At 43.3% G+C, this 21,646-nt stretch overlaps 2 protein-coding genes across 2 annotated transcripts in view; one reads left to right on the forward strand and one right to left on the reverse strand.

Moving 5' to 3' along the window:
- The window catches only part of LOC126457087 (uncharacterized), a 763,934-nt gene that overhangs the window by 192,973 nt on the left and 549,315 nt on the right, over positions 1-21,646 (forward strand). The gene's annotated exons all lie outside the window — the stretch shown is intronic.
- LOC126455928 (uncharacterized) overlaps positions 13,710-21,646 on the reverse strand; it is an 82,829-nt gene continuing 74,892 nt past the window's right edge. Inside the window, exon 11 of the mRNA XM_050091685.1 lies at positions 13,710-21,376. Coding sequence (XP_049947642.1) covers positions 21,287-21,376 — 90 coding nt within the window. The 3' untranslated portion in view covers positions 13,710-21,286. The remainder of the gene's footprint in view (positions 21,377-21,646) is intronic.

Raw genomic sequence — 21,646 nt, forward strand, 5'->3', positions numbered from 1 at the left:
GGAAGTAGACTTTTTGTGGTTCAGGAAACTGCAGAGAATTATTTAAGACTAAAATTAAAAAATCGATTTTTTGACAGTTGTTCAGGTAAAAGTCTCCTTAAGTAGGATCCAACAAGGTAATTTAGCGTCACTTTTGTTGCTGTTCCGGAGCAGTCAGCACGTAGCGTCCGCGTATTAGTGTCCACTCACACACAACCTCCTGCTAGGCGCCATGTTGACGAAAGTCTCTAAGGCTCACGCAGTTATAGGATTATTTAATTTTCATTTCGTTTATTGAGGACTGAATGTAAAACCAGTTCGCTGCTAACCTGAAACAGGTCTTATACCGGGTGGCTATAATTAACGCGCAGATAATCACGGAAGACCAGTGTCGGCTGTAATTATCGAATGACGGCGAAATTCGGTAGATATGCAACTGCTTTAGTGCGGAACTGATTTAATCTGGAAAACAAATTAGTTTCACCTTTGTCCGTCATGTTCAAATCTAGCGCCACACACCTTTTTTATGACGGTGTGACATCCATGCTGTCATTTGACAAGCCGTAACGTGAGTGAACAGTATGGCTTTCAAGAAGAGAGGCGTTGCTCTATTAGTGAAACTGTTATATGTGAACGGCAGCGATTATAGTGCTGCACTGAGAGAGTATCGACGACTGAAAGATATGAGGAGAGACCAGATGTCATTACATGGTTCAAAGAAGATGATAATGAAATTCTAAAGCATGCTGACCGCGCAGCACGTGCCCCGGGTATTGTCAGTGCTCGCGCAGTGTCGCGGGAATTGTGCGTGCCGTAGTCAACAGTACGGAAAGTTTTGCTGTCTATTTTACACTGGTATCCGTACAAGATCCAGATGATGCAGCAGCTGAAGGGCACGGTGAATTCACAGAACTACCGAATTTGGTCTACTGTTGAACCGCGTGTTGTGCAAGAAGAGCCACTACAGTCTGCGTATCAGACTGTGTGGTGTGGATTCAAGAGCATCTTTATTCTCGGTCCGTTCTTCGTTGAGGAGGATACACCCAGAGGGCCTGTTTTAGATTAGCTTAGATTCATTTTTCGTTCCACAGACCCCCCAAAAAATTAGATTATTCTCGTGGTTGTGGAACATGCCAGAACGCACAACATAAAAAACATAAAATATTTGAATAGAATACTTACTACCTTGTTCACTTGTCAGGAGATAGTCACAATAGATGAATACATTACAGTAAACTGGAGCTGCTAGTATTTACAGAATTAATACCCTGTCAGAATGAAACTTCGTTATGCACCTTTAATAAATCTATCATACACAAAATACCTAATCTTGACTGTTGTGAACAAGTGCTGTCAAAACTGAAATCTAACGGACATTTTTACTTAAGCTGGTCTAACAGTCCCTGTTAAGATATTCATCCATACAGTAGAAGGAGCTGCCTATCAAAAAGTCTTACAAACTCTGTATGAACCGTGCTTTATCTGAAACCAAGTTATTAATGGTTGCTGGCAATTTATTGATAATGTGTGTTCCTGAATATTGGACCCCTTTTAGGACCATGTTAAGTGTTTTACGTCTTTATGTAGATTGTTCTTATTCCTAGTATTGATACTATGGAATGAGTTATTGGTTGGAAACAGAACAAATTTCATTAAGAAATAAATACACTGAGAAGGAGTGGTTGGAATACAAAGTTCCTTGAACAGGTTTCTACAAGATTTTCTTGAATTTAGGAGACGTCTGCACGTTATCGAGCCCCGTTGTAAAACATGTAATTCTTGCTTCGGAAGACCGCGACAGTGTGGAAACCACTGTTTTCATGAAAAATGGGGCAATACCCCCAGGTCGCTCGCCCAGTAAAAGATGTGCTTAATGCAACCTTCCGCGAACGTATTATCTCCAGAGGTTTTCCAGACGAATGGCCTGCGAGATACCAAATCTGATTCCACGGTACTTTGGTCTCTGGGGATATCTAAAAGAATGCATTTACCAGGGACACGTTTGGTCTCTACATGATCTGTAGGCCTCTATAGAGGAACGCGTTGCTCAGATCCCACCGGAACTGCTGCTCACTTGTTTTTACGGAGGCAGCATCTCGTCGACGTCTCGGGTACTAGTATTGAACAAACTGTGTAAGTGATAATTAAATCAAGACCAAAAACTGTCTACAGGCGATGATAGACATCAACGGGGGCAGTTGAAAATGTGTGCCCCGACCGGGACTCGAACCCGAGATCTCCTGCCTACATGGCAGACGCTCTACCCATCGGAGCCACCGAGGGCACAGAGGATAGAGCGATTGCAGGGACTTACCCCTTGCACACTCACCGTGAGACCCACATTCCCAGCTTAATGTCCACACACTACATTCGTAGTGCTCCTGCCTATTACACTCATTACTGGCGGCAGACAATCTTACCGAGTCCCGTAAGTGTTCGGGCTCGGTAATGGATTGGTAATCAGGGGCTCATATTGTTATCCAAGAAACGGACTGTAATAATACATAGGACGTGTACTTTCTGCACAAACATACACCTTTTCAAATGGAACAATGCCTATTGACATTAACCCACTAAAAGTATGGTAAATTAGAGTGTCAGTGGTCTTTGTCGCACTATTCTATTGCAAGTCTTTTAGGAGATATCGTGTTTTGAAAAGTTTCCACACACACACACACACACACACTCATCTGTGCCATTTAACCTACGTAGTTACTAGGTTATGCTGTTATGTTTGCTTACAGCGTGCTTGTGTGTTCCTTGAGAACACTCTGACTTGCTGGTCAGTTAGTGTGTGACAGTCCAAGCAAGAGGTCGTAGGCGTATGATGAGATTTAGGCAGTGCAGAAAAAGCCGACACCGCGTGGTGTATGGAGAGTGTAGGAAGAATGTAGTTTGTTCGTGTGCGGTGTATACGGCAAGATATTCCAATGCATGTCAACGATCTCGGCAATAATTTGTCAACCTCTTCAACCAGTTACGTGAAAGTGGTAGTGCAGCACCTAGACAAAGTAACAGGAGGAAACAAGTGGCGACAGAAGAGGGGGGAATTAATATTCTTGCTGCTGTTGCAGTTGATCCGCACGATATCTCCTGCGCAATCTCACGAGGAAGTGTCATGAGTCATGCAACAGTCCTAGGCATTCTCCATAGACATACGTTCCATCCCTATTACCTCTCTCTCTCTCTCTCTCTCTCTCTCTCTCTCTCTCTCTCTCTCTCTGTGTCTGTCTCTCTCTGGAAATGATTATGAGAACCGTGTTAACTTGTGTATGGGGGCTTCAAGACAAATGCCCCAGATGTATCATGTATCTTGTTTAGCGATGAAGGTACATTTACCAATCGTGGCTGGATAAACCGCCGGAATATGCACTATTGATCTGTTAACAATTCCCGTTGGCTTTGTCAAGTGGAACGTTAGTGTCCTTGGAGTGTAAAGTGTGATGTGGGATAGTGAACCATCAGCTCATAGGGTTTGTTTTCATAGACGAATACTGAATGTGCACAAGTACAGCAGCCATCTTCCACGGATGCTAGAAGACGTCCCTCTGCAGACTAGGAGCAACCTGTCGTGCCAACAAGATGGCTGTCCAGCCCATAGTGCATAAAATGCTACAAGATGTCTTCATAAACTATTTCCACATCATTGGACTGGACGCAGAGGATCTGTACCTTAGCTGTCTCGTTCCCCACATTTGACTCCTGTAGACTTTCTTTATGTGGGGAAAGCTGTAAAACGCTGTACAAGGACAAACCAACTACGTCCGATGATGCTATACGACAATGTTTTACTGCAGCCTGCTCGGACATCTCCGCTGAAATGCTAGCACGTGTGCAGCAGTCGTTTCATACCAGACCGGAAGCGATCGTAATTTTGCTGCCGATGGTAATTTTGAGCACAACCTGTGATGGTCAATTGTCTCGTTACTGGTCGGAATCCACATAACCAGTGTACGCACATATGTTGTTCTTTAGTGTGTGCGACCATAGGTACGTACAAAAGTCGGTGTGGGACTTCTCAAAATACAATGTCTCGTAAACGACTCGCACTAGAATGCTGCAACAAACATCACTGACATTCCAGTTTACGCTATTTTTAGCTTGTTAATTTCAACAGGCATTGTTCCATTTTAAGAAAGTGTACTTTTACACAAAAACACACTTTCTAAGTGTTATTACAATCTTTTGATTGGCTAACAATACGAGTCCCTTACTACCTATCCATTCTGTGAAAACCGCACATTAATAGCAGTTTCAATTTCCCCAATATTTTCGGTGCAATTTTACGTGATTTACCCTTTATGTATTTAGGTATATAGTAAGTGCTGGTGATGGCCTGGAAGCGTCCAGTATTTATACAAATAAGTGAGACTAGTAGTGACACTATAGGCAGGGTAAGCGAGTAACCAGTATCGTAAATTCAATAGTTAAAATGCAGTAGGCGTATTGATTAATTAATATTAGTTCCAATGATAAAACGACCTTCTGACAATAAAACATGAACTGACATACAACATGTGGAATTAAATTCATACTTAAATTCCACATAAAACGTTTAAAGAGTAACAACGGAAAGCGCCTAGCGTGGAAAAGTAAGTAGCACATATTGCGTAAAAACCAGAATAAAAAGTTTAACAGTGACATGACATCTGTAGGTAGAAGCATTTCAGCATCAAAAACAATTAAACATAACCGTAAGTGTAAGGTAATAAACGAGACAGTGATCATTAATTAAAATCTCGATAGTCGATGCATTTGGTGTGGAATCTGAGTGGCGCCGCTTCATGGCTTCTCTTTAAGACGGTTTTGTTTTCCTGTGGCGGAGACTGTGGAAGAAGGCCTAGACTCCTCGCTGCCGGTGGCCGGGACACACCACCGCGCGTCAGGTTGGTGCGGCACTCGACGCTGCACGAACCAGTAGATTTATGAGCACATCAGAATAAGCATTCAGCTTAAACTCATTCTGTTCATTCAGCAGTAATCCCAGTTGCCGTTTTCTGTGTATGTAAAATTCTATTTCGCCAGTAGATTCAATAATTCTCCTCTTGGTGCTTTATGCAAAAGTTTCATATTGTCCTCTATATTTCCTGCCACATATTTTTCTTTTATCCAAATACGTACCGATTGCGTTCTTATCTCGGTTATATATATATGCTCCCTAAAATGAATTCCCTCTCGTCAGACCGATGTAAAACATTTTAACAATCTTGGCAGATGATCTTGTAAGCACCAGATTCTAAATATTTGTTGCTGTTGCTTGTGCGGTTCTGTCGCAAAATGCACCATTGAGCGACATAGCAACAAACATCTTGTCATCTGGATCTATTTTCTCCTTCTAGTCATGTATTTTTGACTTAAGTTTGTTATAAAGGCTCATTAAATCACGGTCCTTAAACACGTTTGCCCTCGCTACTTGTTTAGTGACATTTAATTCTCCCTCTTCGTTGTTACGAATGAGTAGTTGTTTTAGCTCTGAAGTACGCCCTTTTATGCTTCGTAGGGTGAGGGGATGGGCAGAATTTCGCCTTTATATCATGTCGGTTGAACGAAGATGAGTTTAGCTTGAACGCTTATTTTGAGGCATACAGAATCCTACTACACTACTGGCCATTAAAATTGCTACACCAAGAACAACTGCAGATGATAAACGGGTATTCATTGGACAAATATATTGTACTAGAACTGACACGTGATTACATTTTGACGTAATTTGGGTGCATAGATCCTGAGAAATCAGTACCCAGAACAACCACCTCTGGCCGTAATAACGGCCTTGATACGCCTGCGCATTGAGTCAAACAGAGCTTTGATGGCGTGTACATGTACAGCTGCCCATGCAGCTTCAACTCGATACCACAGTTCATCAAGAGTAGTGACTGGCGTATTGTGACGAGCCAGTTGGTCGGCCACCATTGACCAGACGTTTTCAATTGGTGAGAGAACTGGAGAATGTGCTGGCCAGGGCAGAAGTCGAACATTTTCTGTCAATGCGAACAAAAGGTGACCGAGACGTGTAACCAATGGCACCCCATACCATCACACGGGGTGATACGTCAGTATGGCGATGACGAATACACGCTTCCAATGTGCGTTCACCGCGATGTCGCGAAACACGGATGCGACCATCATGATGCTGTAAACAGATTCATCCGAAAAAATGACGTTTTGCCATTCGTGCACCCAGGTTCTTCGTTGAGTACACCATCGCAGGCGCCCCTGTCTTTGACGCAGTGTCAAGGGAAACCGCAGCCATGGTCTCCGAGCTGACAGTCCATGCTGCTGCAAACGCCGTCGAACTTTTCGTGCAGATGGTTGTTGTCTTACAAACGTCCCCATCTGTTGACTCAGGGGTCGAGACGTGGCTGCACGATCCGTTACAGCCATGCGGATAAGATGCCCGTCATTTCGACTGGTAGTGATACTATTAACGCGTTTCGTATTACCGTTCTGAAACCACCAATTCCATATTCTGCTAACAGTCATTGGATCTCGACCAACGCGAGCAGGAATGTCGCGATACGATAAACCACAATCACGATAGGCTACAATCCGACCTTTATCGGTGTCGGAAACGTGACGGTACGCATTTCTCCTCCTTAAACGAGGCATCACAACAACGTTTCGGCAGGCAACGCCGGTCAACTGCTGTTTGTGTATGAGAAATGCGTTGGAAACTTTCCTCGTGTGTGAATGCTCTGAAAAGCTAATGATTTGCATATCACAGCCTCTTCTTCCTGTTGGTTAAATTTCGCGTCTGTAGCACGTCATCTTCGTGGTGTAGCAATTTTAATGGCCAGTAGTGTAGTTTGAACAGCGTCGCGCGTCGCAGCTGTTTGGCGTTCGCTGGTGGGTACCGGCTACCTATGGCGAGGAGACTTCTGGCCTTCTTCCACAAGCTCCGCCACAGGGAAACAAAAACTTCTTAGAGAGACGCCACGAGGCAACGCCACTAAGGTCCAGATCCGAATGTGATATCGACTATCGAGATTTTAATTAATAAGACTATCTTGTTAATCATCTTACACTTGCGGTTAATTTTAATTGTTTTGCCTTGCTGAAAGACTTCGATTTATAGATGTTATGTGAGTTTCAAACTTTTTATTTTGATTTTCACACAATTGTGTGTTATTTACTTTGCAAGGGTAGGAGGTTTCTGTTATTACTCTTTAAACGTTTACGTGGATTTTAAGTATGGATTTAATTCCACATGTTACATGTCAGTTAATGTTCTATTGTCACACGCTCATTTTGCTATAAGAAGTAATTTTAATTATTCATTACGCATACTACATTTTAAATATTGATTTTACGTTACTGGTTACACACGTGCCCTAGCTCTATAGTGCCCTCTACTGGCCTCAGTTGTTTGTATAAATACTGAACGCATCGTGGCCATTGTCAGCACGTACTACGTACCTAGTTATACAGGTTCTGATGTTGATACCTACATCAGATTATTATTATGGTATGTATCTCTGATATACATGGCTGTTAATCATGCTAATATTTTTTATTTTTCTTACGTTTCACCAGGTTTGTGGATTTTGCTTCAGGTAATTGAACATAGTTACACCACTGTTCTATTTGAAACAAATCTGAAGATGAGAATGGACTAAATTTGAACTGTACAGTTTATGTGATCAAGAAGGATCTTTACAAATGAAGTACCAGCACATGATCGCGGACTCATTTACAGACTATACCTTCAACTGATAAAAGACTTGCAACAGCATTCCTTTTGCCTATTGTTTTCGCTGTTCCTTTCGAAATGCACTGCGCAACCTCTGTAGAGTCTTCACATATGTAGTGCTGTAATGGTGGTTTCTGGTTCCAGCAAATCAACAAGGCAGACTCCGTTCTGTGCCAAAAGGCTGCGGCCATGTTTTTCTCCCACTCAAAGCGCTGCGCGGAACTTATTCAGCAGCGGGGAAAGACGGGTGTGGGACAAGGGGAGGGGGGACGGAGCAAACGGAGCTTATGGCTGTATGTTTCCATTTCATTGATTGGGCTTTGGTCTCTGGCTAATGGTAGTCGAGCAAAGTCTCGTCACCAGTCCCGAGTTCGGACATAAAACCTTCTTGATGCTGGCTGTGACGTTGGAGATCAGTGCACACGTCCTTGCGCTATTGTGTTTGTGCTGCATTCAGGGATTTGGGAAGCCACCTGGCGGGAGCCTTTCCTAGATTAAGGTGTTCGCGCGCTAGGCAGTGCAGAGTGCTTCTGGCATCCTGTGGCCGCATTCAGTTCCGTAAATGTGAGGCACCTATTCTCCCGAACATGCTTTTCCACTCCTGAAATGTTGATTGGTCGTACCACAGTCACTCTTCCAGAACTGGCTGACGTGCGGCTAATTTTCAGTCATCCACCAAGCTGCCCACGACTTTACGTGATGGTGCACGCTGCTCACACGCTGCCACCAATCGCCTTTGAATATCCGCAGCGTTCTCATCCTTCTTACACAGAAACCACGTCGTCCAGCTCTGTCATTCACGATCGTACATCATGCTGTTCGCTCACGTAATGACAGCAGTTGGAAAAATGGGATCTACTGTTAAGGAATTACTCGCTTGGTGATTGTGCTGCCATCCGCGGTTAAACCAGAGTAGTACATACTTACAACTGTAATGATTGTCAGATGGTGCACCATGATTGATGGGACAAAGTAAAACCTAAATCAATACGCGCAGCCCTTCGTCTTGTGAATTTCTGTATCGTGACGGAGTATTTTTATGATTACAGACACACTCCCCGAGTTTTTGAGTTTCTGAATTTTGAGCGTTTTCAAATGTGATGCTATTCCTGTCGTTAGTTGTTCGGAGGCTGAAGCCACTGTATACTTTATGATCTTGCGTCTCCCAAAGTACTTTCCCACGCAATCCATCTATTCCCCCCAGTTATGACTGCGGCCTACCTCTACACTGGCAGCGGGAGATCATCCTCTGCGAGATTTTAAACGACACGCTTGCTCGTACTTAAGGCGACTTGACTCACAAGGGGAGGCCACGACGTTTGGGACGCGGATTTACTGCAAACTTCGTACACTCTTAGTGCTCCATGAGGACAACAAAATGTGTAAGCAGTAGCGCGTGCTTCTCAAGCGTTATTGAGAAAATCGCAAGATAATTTCGATCGTCAAATATCGTCAAATATACACACCTGTGCGTGGCCTTTTTTTACCAGGAAGCGCCGGCAGGCGAGTGGTTAGCGTTCAAGCCCCGTAATCGCCGGGTCGCTGGATCGAGTCCCGCTCGTCAGTTTTTCTTATTTATTTCTAACACAATAATTATCTTTACTATTTATATTATAGTTGATGTAATGGGAAAAATACGTGTAAACGGATGAACTTTTATTAAATTTACAATGTTATTTGGCAGTCTACAAATTTTTATTATCACAAATAATGTAATATTCATAACTACCGACTAGTAAAGGGCCAAACGCATAAAGTGACACTGAAAATGTATGCTTGTCCGTGATTTGAGAAATCTCTCATGCCTGGAAGGAGCCCGAAACGACTTGTTACCTCCAAGTTTTGATCGGCACAGACGACTTTCAAAAGATGTACAATTAATCGTCGTTTTCGACATTACGATTACAAGTTGCGGGATGGTTTTTTTCGTAAAAACACGAAAAACAAAGTTAAACAGCACCAGCTGCATTGAATAAATGCTATGTTTCCGCACACGCAAGGTCTTTTGAGGTTTTCCGTGGAAAAACAAACCTCGTTAACATTTTAAAAAAAACCTCTCTTTCAGTCGATAATTTGGAAGCAAACCATGCACAACGCAGCATTTCCTTAAATATCGGCGCTGATCATTGGTCATGCAGTATCGAGTGTATTTTAATGGCGTCTTCACGAGAAGCAATTTCTCGTTCTCTTTTGATTAAATACGAACAATTTTGAAGACACGGACAAGCATACATTTTCAGTATCACTTTATGCGTTTGGTCGTTCACTAGTCGATAGTAAATTATATTATTTGTGATAATAAAAATTTGTAGACTGCCAAATAACATTGTAAATTTAATAAAAGTTCATCCGATTACACGTATTTTTCTCATTACATCAATTGTAATACACTCCTGGAAATTGAAATAAGAACACAGTGAATTCATTGTCCCAGGAAGGGGAAACTTTATTGACACATTCCTGGGGTCAGATACATCACATGATCACACTGACAGAACCACAGGCACATAGACACAGGCAACAGAGCATGCACAATGTCGGCATTAGTACAGTGTATATCCACCTTTCGCAGCAATGCAGGCTGCTATTCTCCCATGGAGACGATCGTAGAGATGCTGGCTGTAGTCCTGTGGAACGGCTTGCCATGCCATTTCCACCTGGCGCCTCAGTTGGACCAGCGTTCGTGCTGGACGTGCAGACCGCGTGAGACGACGCTTCATCCAGTCCCAAACATGCTCAATGGGGGACAGATCCGGAGATCTTGCTGGCCAGGGTAGTTGACTTACACCTTCTAGAGCACGTTGGGTGGCACGGGATACATGCGGACGTGCATTGTCCTGTTGGAACAGCAAGTTCCCTTGCCGGTCTAGGAATGGCAGAACGATGGGTTCGATGACGGTTTGGATGTACCGTGCACTATTCAGTGTCCCCTCGTCGATCACCAGTGGTGTACGGCCAGTGTAGGAGATCGCTCCCCACAGCATGATGCCGGGTGTTGACCCTGTGTGCCTCGGTCGTATGCAGTCCTGATTGTGGCGCTCACCTGCACGGCGCCAAACACGCATACGACCATCATTGGCACCGAGGCAGAAGCGACTCTCATCGCTGAACACGACACGTCTCCATTCGTCACTCCATTCACGCCTGTCGCGACACCACTGGAGGCGGGCTGCACGATGTTGGGGCGTGAGCGGAAGACGGCCTAACGGTGTGCGGGACCGTAGCCCAGCTTCATGGAGACGGTTGCGAATGGTCCTCGCCGATACCCCAGGAGCAACAGTGTCCCTAATTTGCTGGGAAGTGGCGGTGCGGTCCCCTACGGCACTGCGTAGGATCCTACGGTCTTGGCGTGCATCCGTGCGTCGCTGCGGTCCGGTACCAGGTCGACGGGCACGAGCACCTTCAGCCGACCACTGGCGACAACATCGATGTACTGTGGAGACCTCACGCCCCACGTGTTGAGCAATTCGGCGGTACGCCCACCCGGCCTCCCGCATGCCCACTATACGCCCTCGCTCAAAGTCCGTCAACTGCACATACGGTTCACGTCCACGCTGTCGCGGCATGCTACCAGTGTTAAAGACTGCGATGGAGCTCCGTATGCCACGGCAAACTGGCTGACACTGACGGCGGCGGTGCACAAATGCTGCGCAGCTAGCGCCATTCGACGGCCAACACCGCGGTTCCTGGTGTGTCCGCTGTGTCGTGCGTGTGATCATTGCTTGTACAGCCCTCTCGCAGTGTCCGGAGCAAGTATGGTGGGTCTGACACACCGGTGTCAATGTGTTCTTTTTTCCATTTCCAGGAGTGTATAAATAGTAAAGAAAATGACTGTGTTAGAAATTAAATAAAAAAAACTGACGAGCGGGACTCTATCCAGCGATTATGGGGCTTGAACGCTAACCACTCGGCTGCCGGCGTTTCCTGGTAAGGATGGCCACTCACAGGTATATATTTGACAACCAAAATTATCTTGTGATTTCCTCAATAACGCTTGAGAAGTATGCGCTACTGCTTACACATTTTGTTGTCCTAATGGAGTACAACGAGTGTACGTAGTTTGCAGTAAATCCGCGCTCCAAACGTCGTGGACTCCCCTTGTCAGTGCAATAACTTATTACAAAAATTATACGAAAAGAACTTCTAGTTTCTGATGGAAAGGTCACAAGGTCCTACTTTCTCTTTAATCTGCATCTCAGACCTGGACACTATTCAACTGCAAAAGTTGCAACAGCATGAAAGAGTTGTGCGACTTAACGAAAGTTGGTAGGCATGTTTCTGCTACTGAAAGATGATGTGTGTTCAAATTTCGCGCCAGTCGCTTAAGAGTGGCGCTCGTAACGCCACTGTGAGGATGCAAATCAGATTTGTCTTAAATACGCTATAACAGTTGTGAGCGTTAGTTACCTTTGAGATAGGGTGTGGTGACTTGATGTTAGCCAAGAATGCCTTCAGGGCGCCAAAAGCGCCATTGTCAACACCTCACTGAGTTTGAACGAGGCCATGTAAAAGGGCTACGAGAAGCTGGATGTTCCTTCTACGGCCGGAGCGTAGCAACTATTGATGACAGCTGTGAGCGGTGGTCAAAAGAATGTACAGTCGGAAGAAGACCGGACTCTGTACAGCCACATGGCACTACCCAGAGGGAAGACCATCTCACTCGGCGTATGGCTCTGGCGCATCGTACTGCATCTGCAATAGCATTTTGAGTGATACACTATAGTGACAGAACGAACTGTTACAAATCTGTTACTTCAAGGACAACTCGAAGCCAGACGCACCATTTACGACGTCAGTCGTATGAAGCGAGAGCTTATTGGAGGGCAGGGTGGAGGTCTGCTGTGTTTTCTGATGAAAGCTGGTTCTGCCTGAATGGCAGGCATGGCCATGTGTTGGTTAAGAGGAGACCAGTCGAAGGCCTGCAAGCAACCTATCTGCGTGCTAGACACACTGCACCTAAACCTGGAGTTATGGTTTGGGGTGCGATTTCGTATGACAGTAGGATTACTCTCTTAGTTATCCCACGCACCCTGACCGCAAATTTGTATTTCAATCTGGTGATTCGATCTTTTGTGAGCTGCCATTCATGAACAGCATTGCAGGAGGACGCACGCCCACATATCGCTGTTGTAACTCAACATGTTCTACAGAGTGTCGAAATGTTGCCTTGGCCTGCTCGATCACCAAATCTGTCATAAAATCGAGCACATATGGGACAAAGTCGAATGACAACTCTAGCGTCGTCCACAAACAGCATTAACCGCCTCTATATTGACCGACCAAATGCAACAGGCATGGTACTCCATTCCACAAACTGACATACGGCACCTGTACAGCACAAAGCATGCATGTCTGCATGCTTGCAATTAACATTCTAGCCGTTACACCGGTTATTAATGTTCCAGAATTTCATATTTGCAATGGCTTATCTCGCTTACATTAAGCTGTGGTATTGCAATGTCAATCATACTTGTAACCTAGACAAATATCGACATTTAATTACACATTAATTACTGTTTTGGTACTGCACCTTTCTTTCCGTCAGTGTATCAGCTTTTGGCGGTCATTGTTGACGAGCTCCTTACTGTTTCCCCGAAAGATTCGCGTCCAGAATGCATGGTATTCAGTCGAAGTGGTTGTTGGCGAAATGTTGTCGCCTTTTTGCGCACTGTGGTGGGTGTTCATAACGAGATAACTTCGAAACCTGGAGAATTCGGTCGTAATGCTACAGTTCATGAGTTGATACAACACAGCACATAATCGTCTTTACAGGTCTATGCATCACTCGAGGCAATGGCTATTCTGCATCAGTGAGACAGTGAGATTGGTTGCTACTGGGAACCACGATGAATATGGATAACGATATTAAATCACTCACCGACTAACAAATTTCAAAACGTGATCTTTGATTTCTTCCGATAAATAAAAATATAGAGAAAAAAGTGTTCAGTATATTATTTACGAAAAACGAGAAAGAAAGTATCACAGGCAAGGAATAAGAAAAAACAATACTTCTGCTAATAAGTGGTAAAAATAGACGGAAAGAATATCACTCTTTATTATTTTGCACGTAGTCTTTATAAGAGAATAGTTACACGATACAAATTTGTAACAGGCACTTAAGACGCACAATGAACGTCTATATTAAGTACAACACAAATCACAAAAAAATTAGAAAAATAAGTAAAATTACAAAAGTAAGTCAAAACAGCTATACTTTAGAATAACAAGGTAATTAGTAAAATTATCACAGATAACACTGAATAGTGCATATTCTCTTGTTAACAGATTACATTTCATTCAAGCGTAGAGGATTCTTGGTAACTAATGTCTGTTCACTATCGGGAACCAATTTTTACAGCGTTTTGTAACATTGTATGACAGCTACAAGTAGACATTTCCAAGAATAACACAAAAGTGCTGAAACGGGAGTAGTTTTTGAAGGCACAATACGTGAATAATTAGTAGGAAAATATATAAAAATACATACAGGGAAACATTTTAACAACATCTTTTTATAGACAATAGACATGTACAGAACGCGTAACGTCCGTTACTACAGTGCACACGCGCCATTAAGCACAGCTTTTTGATCCACCAAAGGCTGGCAGTCTTTGCGGCACACACTATGTGCGGATGTGGTCAACAGTAGGACACTGAAGAGTCCTACACATATGTGTATTTTCGATTTCGTGCAGTTTTCAAGCGTTGCGTCAAACAAGTGCTAACCTAGTGTGACGATTTAAATTAGAATATACTATACACCCGCAGATTAGGATTTTATACTTGTTCCGACTATTCACAGCCGCAGTACACAAAATTTGTGTAAAATTAAAAGTTACATCTCATTTTAACGGTACAGGTACCACACGAATCGAAAGGAAAGGAAAGGATACATATAAACTCTCGCGTGTGCTACGAAACTAAGGGCGACCTAGTTTTTGTAGAAGATGCACTACTGCTGATTTGTTTATTCGCTGCATCATCTCTTTACAATCATTAAAATATTTGTTTTGCTTAGGATAACAGAACAGAGGTGGCCCGATATTCTGCTGATGGAACTAGAAACTGATTGTTGCAACACTTCTCGGATAACAGCAGTCTCGAAGCGACAAGTTTACACTTAAACTACGTTCTTGATGTTACTGAAAATGCTCTGTCCAATTTTCAGTCTTTCAAGTATAACAAAATGGAAATTGTATATATAAGAGTATAAACAGTACTAAAGGTGTTCTGTCGAACGGTAACAGCCAAGGTTCAGTTTAACTAAAATTTAATATAAACGCTGTCGAGTTAAAATAATTTGAAAATTAAGTACAGGTCATTCATTAGAACTGTAGAAACGAAATTTTTTCGTCTCTATTAGAGCTGTGACAACCCCAATGGAATTTGTACAATAAAGTTGGTGGAAGTATGTACGAAACAACATAGCGGTTATTAAACGATTGAAGCTAATTAGTTCTAGTAATTCTCCTCAGAGTAAAAAATATGTATATGTAAGTACTCATCAGTCGTTTATCTGCAAGATTCTCCCAAAATATTTAAGAGGTGACAGAAGAGATTGTTACATGTAAAGCACCACACAAATGCTGCATTTACATGGTGACAGGTAGCGAGCGCTTGATTGGTCGGTGGATAACGACTAGCAGCGAAGGGATACGTACAGTTCTGGTGGCTGCTTCGTCGTCATGCACGATCACGCGGTTACTGTGCTTGCGGATATCCACGTAACGTGTGGGAAAGCAGAGAGAGAGATGCTTATTAGAACGTTACGTATCCCCCATCCCACCCCTTGGCCGTCACGACAACCTGGTCTGGCACGTTAGCGTATTTTCCAGAGGGTGTATACTGTGTACGATACCCTGACTGGCTCTCTTTTCGTGACGAGGCTCACTGCCGAGCAACTTGGAGTGACCGTCAATGTTTGTAAAGATACTATGGCTTGTGGTCTCAGATGGTGCTGACGAAGACTTGTTTGAGCTTTTTTTCAAAATCAGCACGAAATGGAGGGTAGTGACCGTCATTGGCGTCTCTCGTCTCTATGGTAACTGCCGCCAAGGGCAAACTCTCCTCCCCCCTCTCTCAATCTCTCCCTCTCCCTCTCCCCCTCCCCCACCCCTACCCCTTCCTTCTTCTTTGTCTTTTAAAGCGACGCATTTCAGTCATTTTTTTTTGTACGATACAATTCGAAACACGGAAAAACACACAACCCAAAACCGATTTGCTTGCAAAAATAATGCGAAAACATTTTCATTGTCGACCACTGCAAACTCGTAACAAATTAAACAACGAACGCAAAATTGTACTCCTTACACGTTCAATCGTTTGCCTACGTTTGCTTAACAGGAGTGGCTTCACAGAGTAACAAGAACAAGAAACGAGCGAAGCTGTACCAGATATAATCGAATCCGAATCTCCTCAAGATTTCATATCATACGTCTCCTATCCCTTTCGGTTTCAGTCCCCTCGAATGTCAAATATTTCTTAACTAGGCAGCTTATTGTCACTATCGGATGAAACGATTAAGCGTGTTATTGACTAAAGATTAAGGTAATAGCATGCTGATTTGTGATAGTATTCTGTCGTGGGGCAATCCTCGAAACATGCAGTTGCTAATTCGCGAAAGAGTCCTCTTTTAAGATAGTAGAGCCGAGAAACTTAGCAGCAGAGACATAACGAATTGATAGTATCTTACTGTTGGCTTACTATGAAAAATGGCTCTCATTGTGATCGTGTTGGAGCTGGCCAAGTCTTCAGTTACGAGTTTCGGGGGGCGGTGCGGGGGGCGCGCAAGAGCCAACAGATGCGGCGGGCGCGCTACGTGTTACTAAATTTAAAATTGTAGTACGCTCGGTGTACACCACGAGCTACACGTAAAATAATTCATTGCCAGTCCACTATTCGGGCATAGAGCCCATAGACGGTGGCAAACAAGCAAATGTATATCTACAACATAATACTAGTAATATATTGTAAATGTAACATTAGATACATGATGTTTCTTACATATTACACAAGTCTACACACATTTCGGAAATTCCCGTTTCAGACTTCTAGGACTTGTGGAAGCGAGTGAGTACAAAATATTTTAAATAGGAACCCATGTCCGGAAACGTCATCCAACGACGCTACAGAGCGTCAAAATTATGGGAGGTGGCGCATGTTAAGTGTGATGCAGGGTGATTCCGTGATGATGTTAAAAACTTGCAAGGATGATGGAAAAGCATAAATGTATCATTCTGAGGTAAGGTCCGTGTACCAGAAACGAACGAATTGCCAGTTATAAGCGAAAACCGTTATGGTACCTCAGACAGTGGAATGCATGTACTGTACTGTTGTTGATAAGACTGTAGGGTAGGTAACTTTCAGAGGTGGTGGTATGGACCGCAACAAGGAGAAAAATCCAGTAAATATCGGCTCTAAATTACAATTACGAGCAATTGTTAACGAAACACATCTACTCTGTTGAACAACTGCTCATACCTGTTAAGGTATGCCTTTTAGAGCCCCCACGTTCATATTAAATTTTTTCTTGCTTCTGTTCATACTAGCACCTCTGAAAGTTGCTACCCGACAATCTTAACAACAGTATGAGCACACGTATTGGACTGTCAGAGGTATCAGAACAGTTTTCGCATATAACTTCCGACTCTTTCATTTCCGTTACAATGCCCCATACCTCAAATTGATACATTTATCCTCTTTCATCATTCTGAAAAGTTTGTGACATTACCACGGAATCACCCTGTATATAGATACATTTACAGGCGCCGACGACTATAACTTAGAAGAGCACACGTATTCGACTGTCAGAGGTATCAGAACAGTTTTCGCATATAACTTCCGACTCTTTCATTTTCGTTACAATGCCCCATACCTCAAATTGATACATTTATCCTCTTTCATCATTCTGAAAAGTTTGTAACATTACCACGGAATCACCCTGTATATAGATACATTTACAGGCGCCGACGACTATAACTTAGAAGCTATGTAGTGTCGTTGGATGACTTCTCCGGACATGGGTTCCTATGAAGAATATTATGCACTTACTCCCCCTACATGTCTTAGAAGTTTGTAACGGGAATTTCCGAACACCCTGTACATACTCGTGTATTTCTGCTCTTATATTCTAATTGTCGAATTGCGGTGTTCAGAACGTACAGCGAGCGGATGTCAGTGATGTACCTTGATATTAGAGATAATAAGTGACCTGTTTACCATAAGTGACCTGTTTACCATAAGTGACATGTTTACCATAAGTGACCTGTTTACCATAAGTGACCTGTTTACCATAAGTGACCTGTTTACCATAAGTGACCTGTTTACCATAAGTGACCTGTTTACCATAAGTGACCTGTTTACCATAAGTGACCTGTTTACCATAAGTGACCTGTTTACCAGTTATACGCTTTCATTCCATGGCATAAGTGACCACTGTGACCAGGGCGTGTGGTTGTTTAGTGTTTGATAGCTGCAATGTGTACTGCAGAAATGGGACAGATGCTGAATCTTATTGTGATCACGTGGACATGGTTATGATTAGATTTTAAACATCGACGGGATTCTATGATTTGTGGATCCACATCAGTTTTGACATTACACAGATTTTGTAATTGACACTGCACGTTACTTGATATGGACATGCATCATATATCACTAACTTTGTTTTAATTGTCATGTATACCAAATGTTGATATTTGGGAGAGATCGATATGTGTACGTTCGTTTGTTTGTTTGTTTGTTCTCTCTGTCAGATGTCACTAACGATTGACTCTCTGCACGAATAGCGGGCTGGCAATTATCATATTGAACTCTACAATTCTGTAATAATCATTTACGAACATTACAATGAACAACGAGACATCACAGTTCCATGCGTTAGAACCTTGTCGGATTAGAAATTCAGTCCAGTGAGAGCCGCGTACTCTATAAGTGACTATAGACGGCGTTGAAGTCACTAAGAAAAGAAAAATCTGGTACAGCGTTAGGAATCTGGTGCTACTGTAGCAGGCGGTATTGTTGCGGTATTGACAGCCCTGATGAAGCTACCAAGATATTGTTATTCTGTAGCAGGGGCCCTTCATTTAGAAACTGACTGTCGTATAAGTGATACAAGAGGTGGACGGCAAGAGCCGAATCAGCTATTTAAGTGCAACGTGTACCAACGTGACTCCCCTTAGCGTTAGTGAAACTAGATCGCATGCAGCCTACCGCCGGCTCCGAACGAAGAGGAAAAACAGCATGGTTTATAATACGAGGTCCGTTTGTCCCTGCACATGACAAAGAACACAGGAATTTACGGCACAGAGCACTCTTGTAAGACAAGCGCAATCTCCACAGAGTGAGAAGAACAGTACCTCAGCACAAATGCATCTAAGCTACCTACAGAGAAAACCAATTTGAGGGATGCCATAAAACTGCTTCAGTAACTGGACCATTTACAATACAATGGGTCATTAATTCGACCCGCGATAAGAGATGAGATGAGTTTCTCTGTAACTGTCTCTCAATCAGAGTTCCGCGAAAGGTCGCTGCAGCTGCATCATCTGGGCGACGTGAGGAGAGGCCGTTTCGAGGCGTTCTCCAGGTATGTTCGTTCGAGATAACCATTTTCCTGTCATTTTGCAACGCAGCTACGCGCAACGCAAATCCCGCGTATAAGCGCAACATTGTGTTAGCTTTGTGTCATGGACCGAATCTTTCACTCCGAATAATCGATTACTTATTCTTTATCGTTCATATTTCCAGCAGGGTCTTGTTCCGGGACTGGATGAGATCCAGTTGCTCGCGTTTCGCAGCACAAACTATTGTGAAACAGGAACCTTCCTGCGTGCACGAAGAAAATGTAGACCTACATGCAAGGTGCTCCATTAGATGATGTGTGCGTATCATACAGCCCGGCACGACTACGTACATCTAATATAGATTACAATATTATTAGTAAAATTCCATCTCTGGTGAACTGCTCGACAGTGGAAAATACTGCGGTATTCGCGTCACGTGTAGTCAAGTACCACCATACCTATTACGGCGTTAGCAAACACACGTCACAGACGAATTGCCCTTGGCACACTATCTGTCATCATGTACCACTCTCAGCGCACACCATTTCTGAAATCGAACCGAAGTGTGTTCTTATATGAAAACTCTGCATCCTTTAATTATATAAATCTGAACTTCCGCATAATATTCGTCACACCACTGTTTTGTTACACTCGTAATAGTTAATATTAGTTTCGGTTACTTCTAGTATCATATCATCCGCCTTGCTTTATCATCCTCATACAATATCAGTCAAAGGAATATCGTCTTTGACCGACACTGGTAAAACTGACGTTAACTGAAGATGACCAGAATTAATACAAACCGGTGATAGCTACACCTTTCGAGTACTGCATAATGAAAAAAGAACGTTTTTTCATAAACACTGAAATTTTGTTGCGTTTTTTGCCACCTATGGCAAATATAAATAATTTAGATAGCGACTGTTGAAAAAGAATCTGTAGAGCCCGATTGTTGTAAAGCTGGATGGTTATTTCGAAAATTAAACTTTTATTGACCTAAGCGTAAATTAAAATTCACCCCGAGGTTCTATTTTCAAAAATCAAATGGTTCAAATGGCTCTGAGCACTATGGGACTTAACATCTGAGGCCATCAGTCCCCTAGAACTTAGAACTACTTAAACCTAACTAACCTAAGGACATCACACACATCCAAGCCCGAGGCAGGATTCGAACCTGCTACCGCAGCAGTCGCGCGGTTCCGGACTGAAGCGCCTAGAACCGCTCGGCCACAGCGGCCGGCTTCTATTTTCATTCACGCGGAAGATATACTACAGTGAAATTGCAAGAGCCTTTTGAAACACCCTGTTCTATGGCATAAAATGGTTGGGTGCAAGGCAGCGTTATGGCATAATATGAAATTCAACGACGCATGCACTGATTCAGACTTGCGTATACGGTATGATGGTATATACAACTTGTGATGTGTCACCACAACTTTGTGCTACTGGATCCACGACCCTCCAATCATTACACACGAACGTCACCAAAACCAACATGGTGCGTGTGTTGCAACCCAGCAACTGGGGTTATCCTCTCAATTCCAAAGAATAAGAATAAGAGGCGGTAGCCACCACATCATCCTATTATTCAGCAGCTCTATGACAGTTTTGGGCTGCAAATAGCATTGCACAGATCAATTCTAAGCAATACGCGCGTGACCCCACTAGCTCACATTCTGTTTCTGCTGTATTCAATATAGCAAGTAGGTTGGCGAATTAAGACACGGAAGGCATTTTCACAGCCGTGTGAAATTCGTCATGGAAAATGGTCTTCAAACTGATGCAACTCGATGAACTTTAGATTTAACGGAAAGGAATCAACTGCCGCAGCTGGGATTGCTATCGAATATTGGGCCCAAAGATAGTCTTGCTATCGTGGTGGACGAAGGAGGTTTCATCAGCACAGTTTACTCTGCACTTCGGGTCGACGGGTGTCTGATCAGCAACGCTGTACCGACACCCTGAGTTCCGTTTCAAGTTTAGCCCTCTGCCGCCTAATGGAGTGAGGACATGGGGCACGTAATGGCGATCTGGGCGCTAGTTGTTGAGCTTAAGCTCGACAGATTTCATGCTTCCATTCCACAGAATTAGGCTGTGTACCATTACTGGATTTCATCGAATCTGTTCCTTTCCTCCGACGCTCGTGAGTAACACCACAAATAACACAACAGCACGCTAGCTTTCAGGGCAGTAATTCACAAATTGCCAGGTCACACAAGAAACCGGACGAAGAGGCATGCATTGACAGACTCATCCTTATGCGCGCCCATCTAAAGGTACTGTTCAGAAAAAATGGATATTTCACACAGCAGATTAATAGGGCACTGGCAGCTAAAAAAAATAATAAAAAATAAAAAATAAACAAAATTAAAAAATTAAGAATCAGGTAGTGGGTAACATTTCGTTTAAA

The sequence above is a fragment of the Schistocerca serialis genome, chromosome 2, assembly GCF_023864345.2.
Source record: "Schistocerca serialis cubense isolate TAMUIC-IGC-003099 chromosome 2, iqSchSeri2.2, whole genome shotgun sequence".
In the NCBI taxonomy this organism is placed as follows: domain Eukaryota; kingdom Metazoa; phylum Arthropoda; class Insecta; order Orthoptera; family Acrididae; genus Schistocerca; species Schistocerca serialis.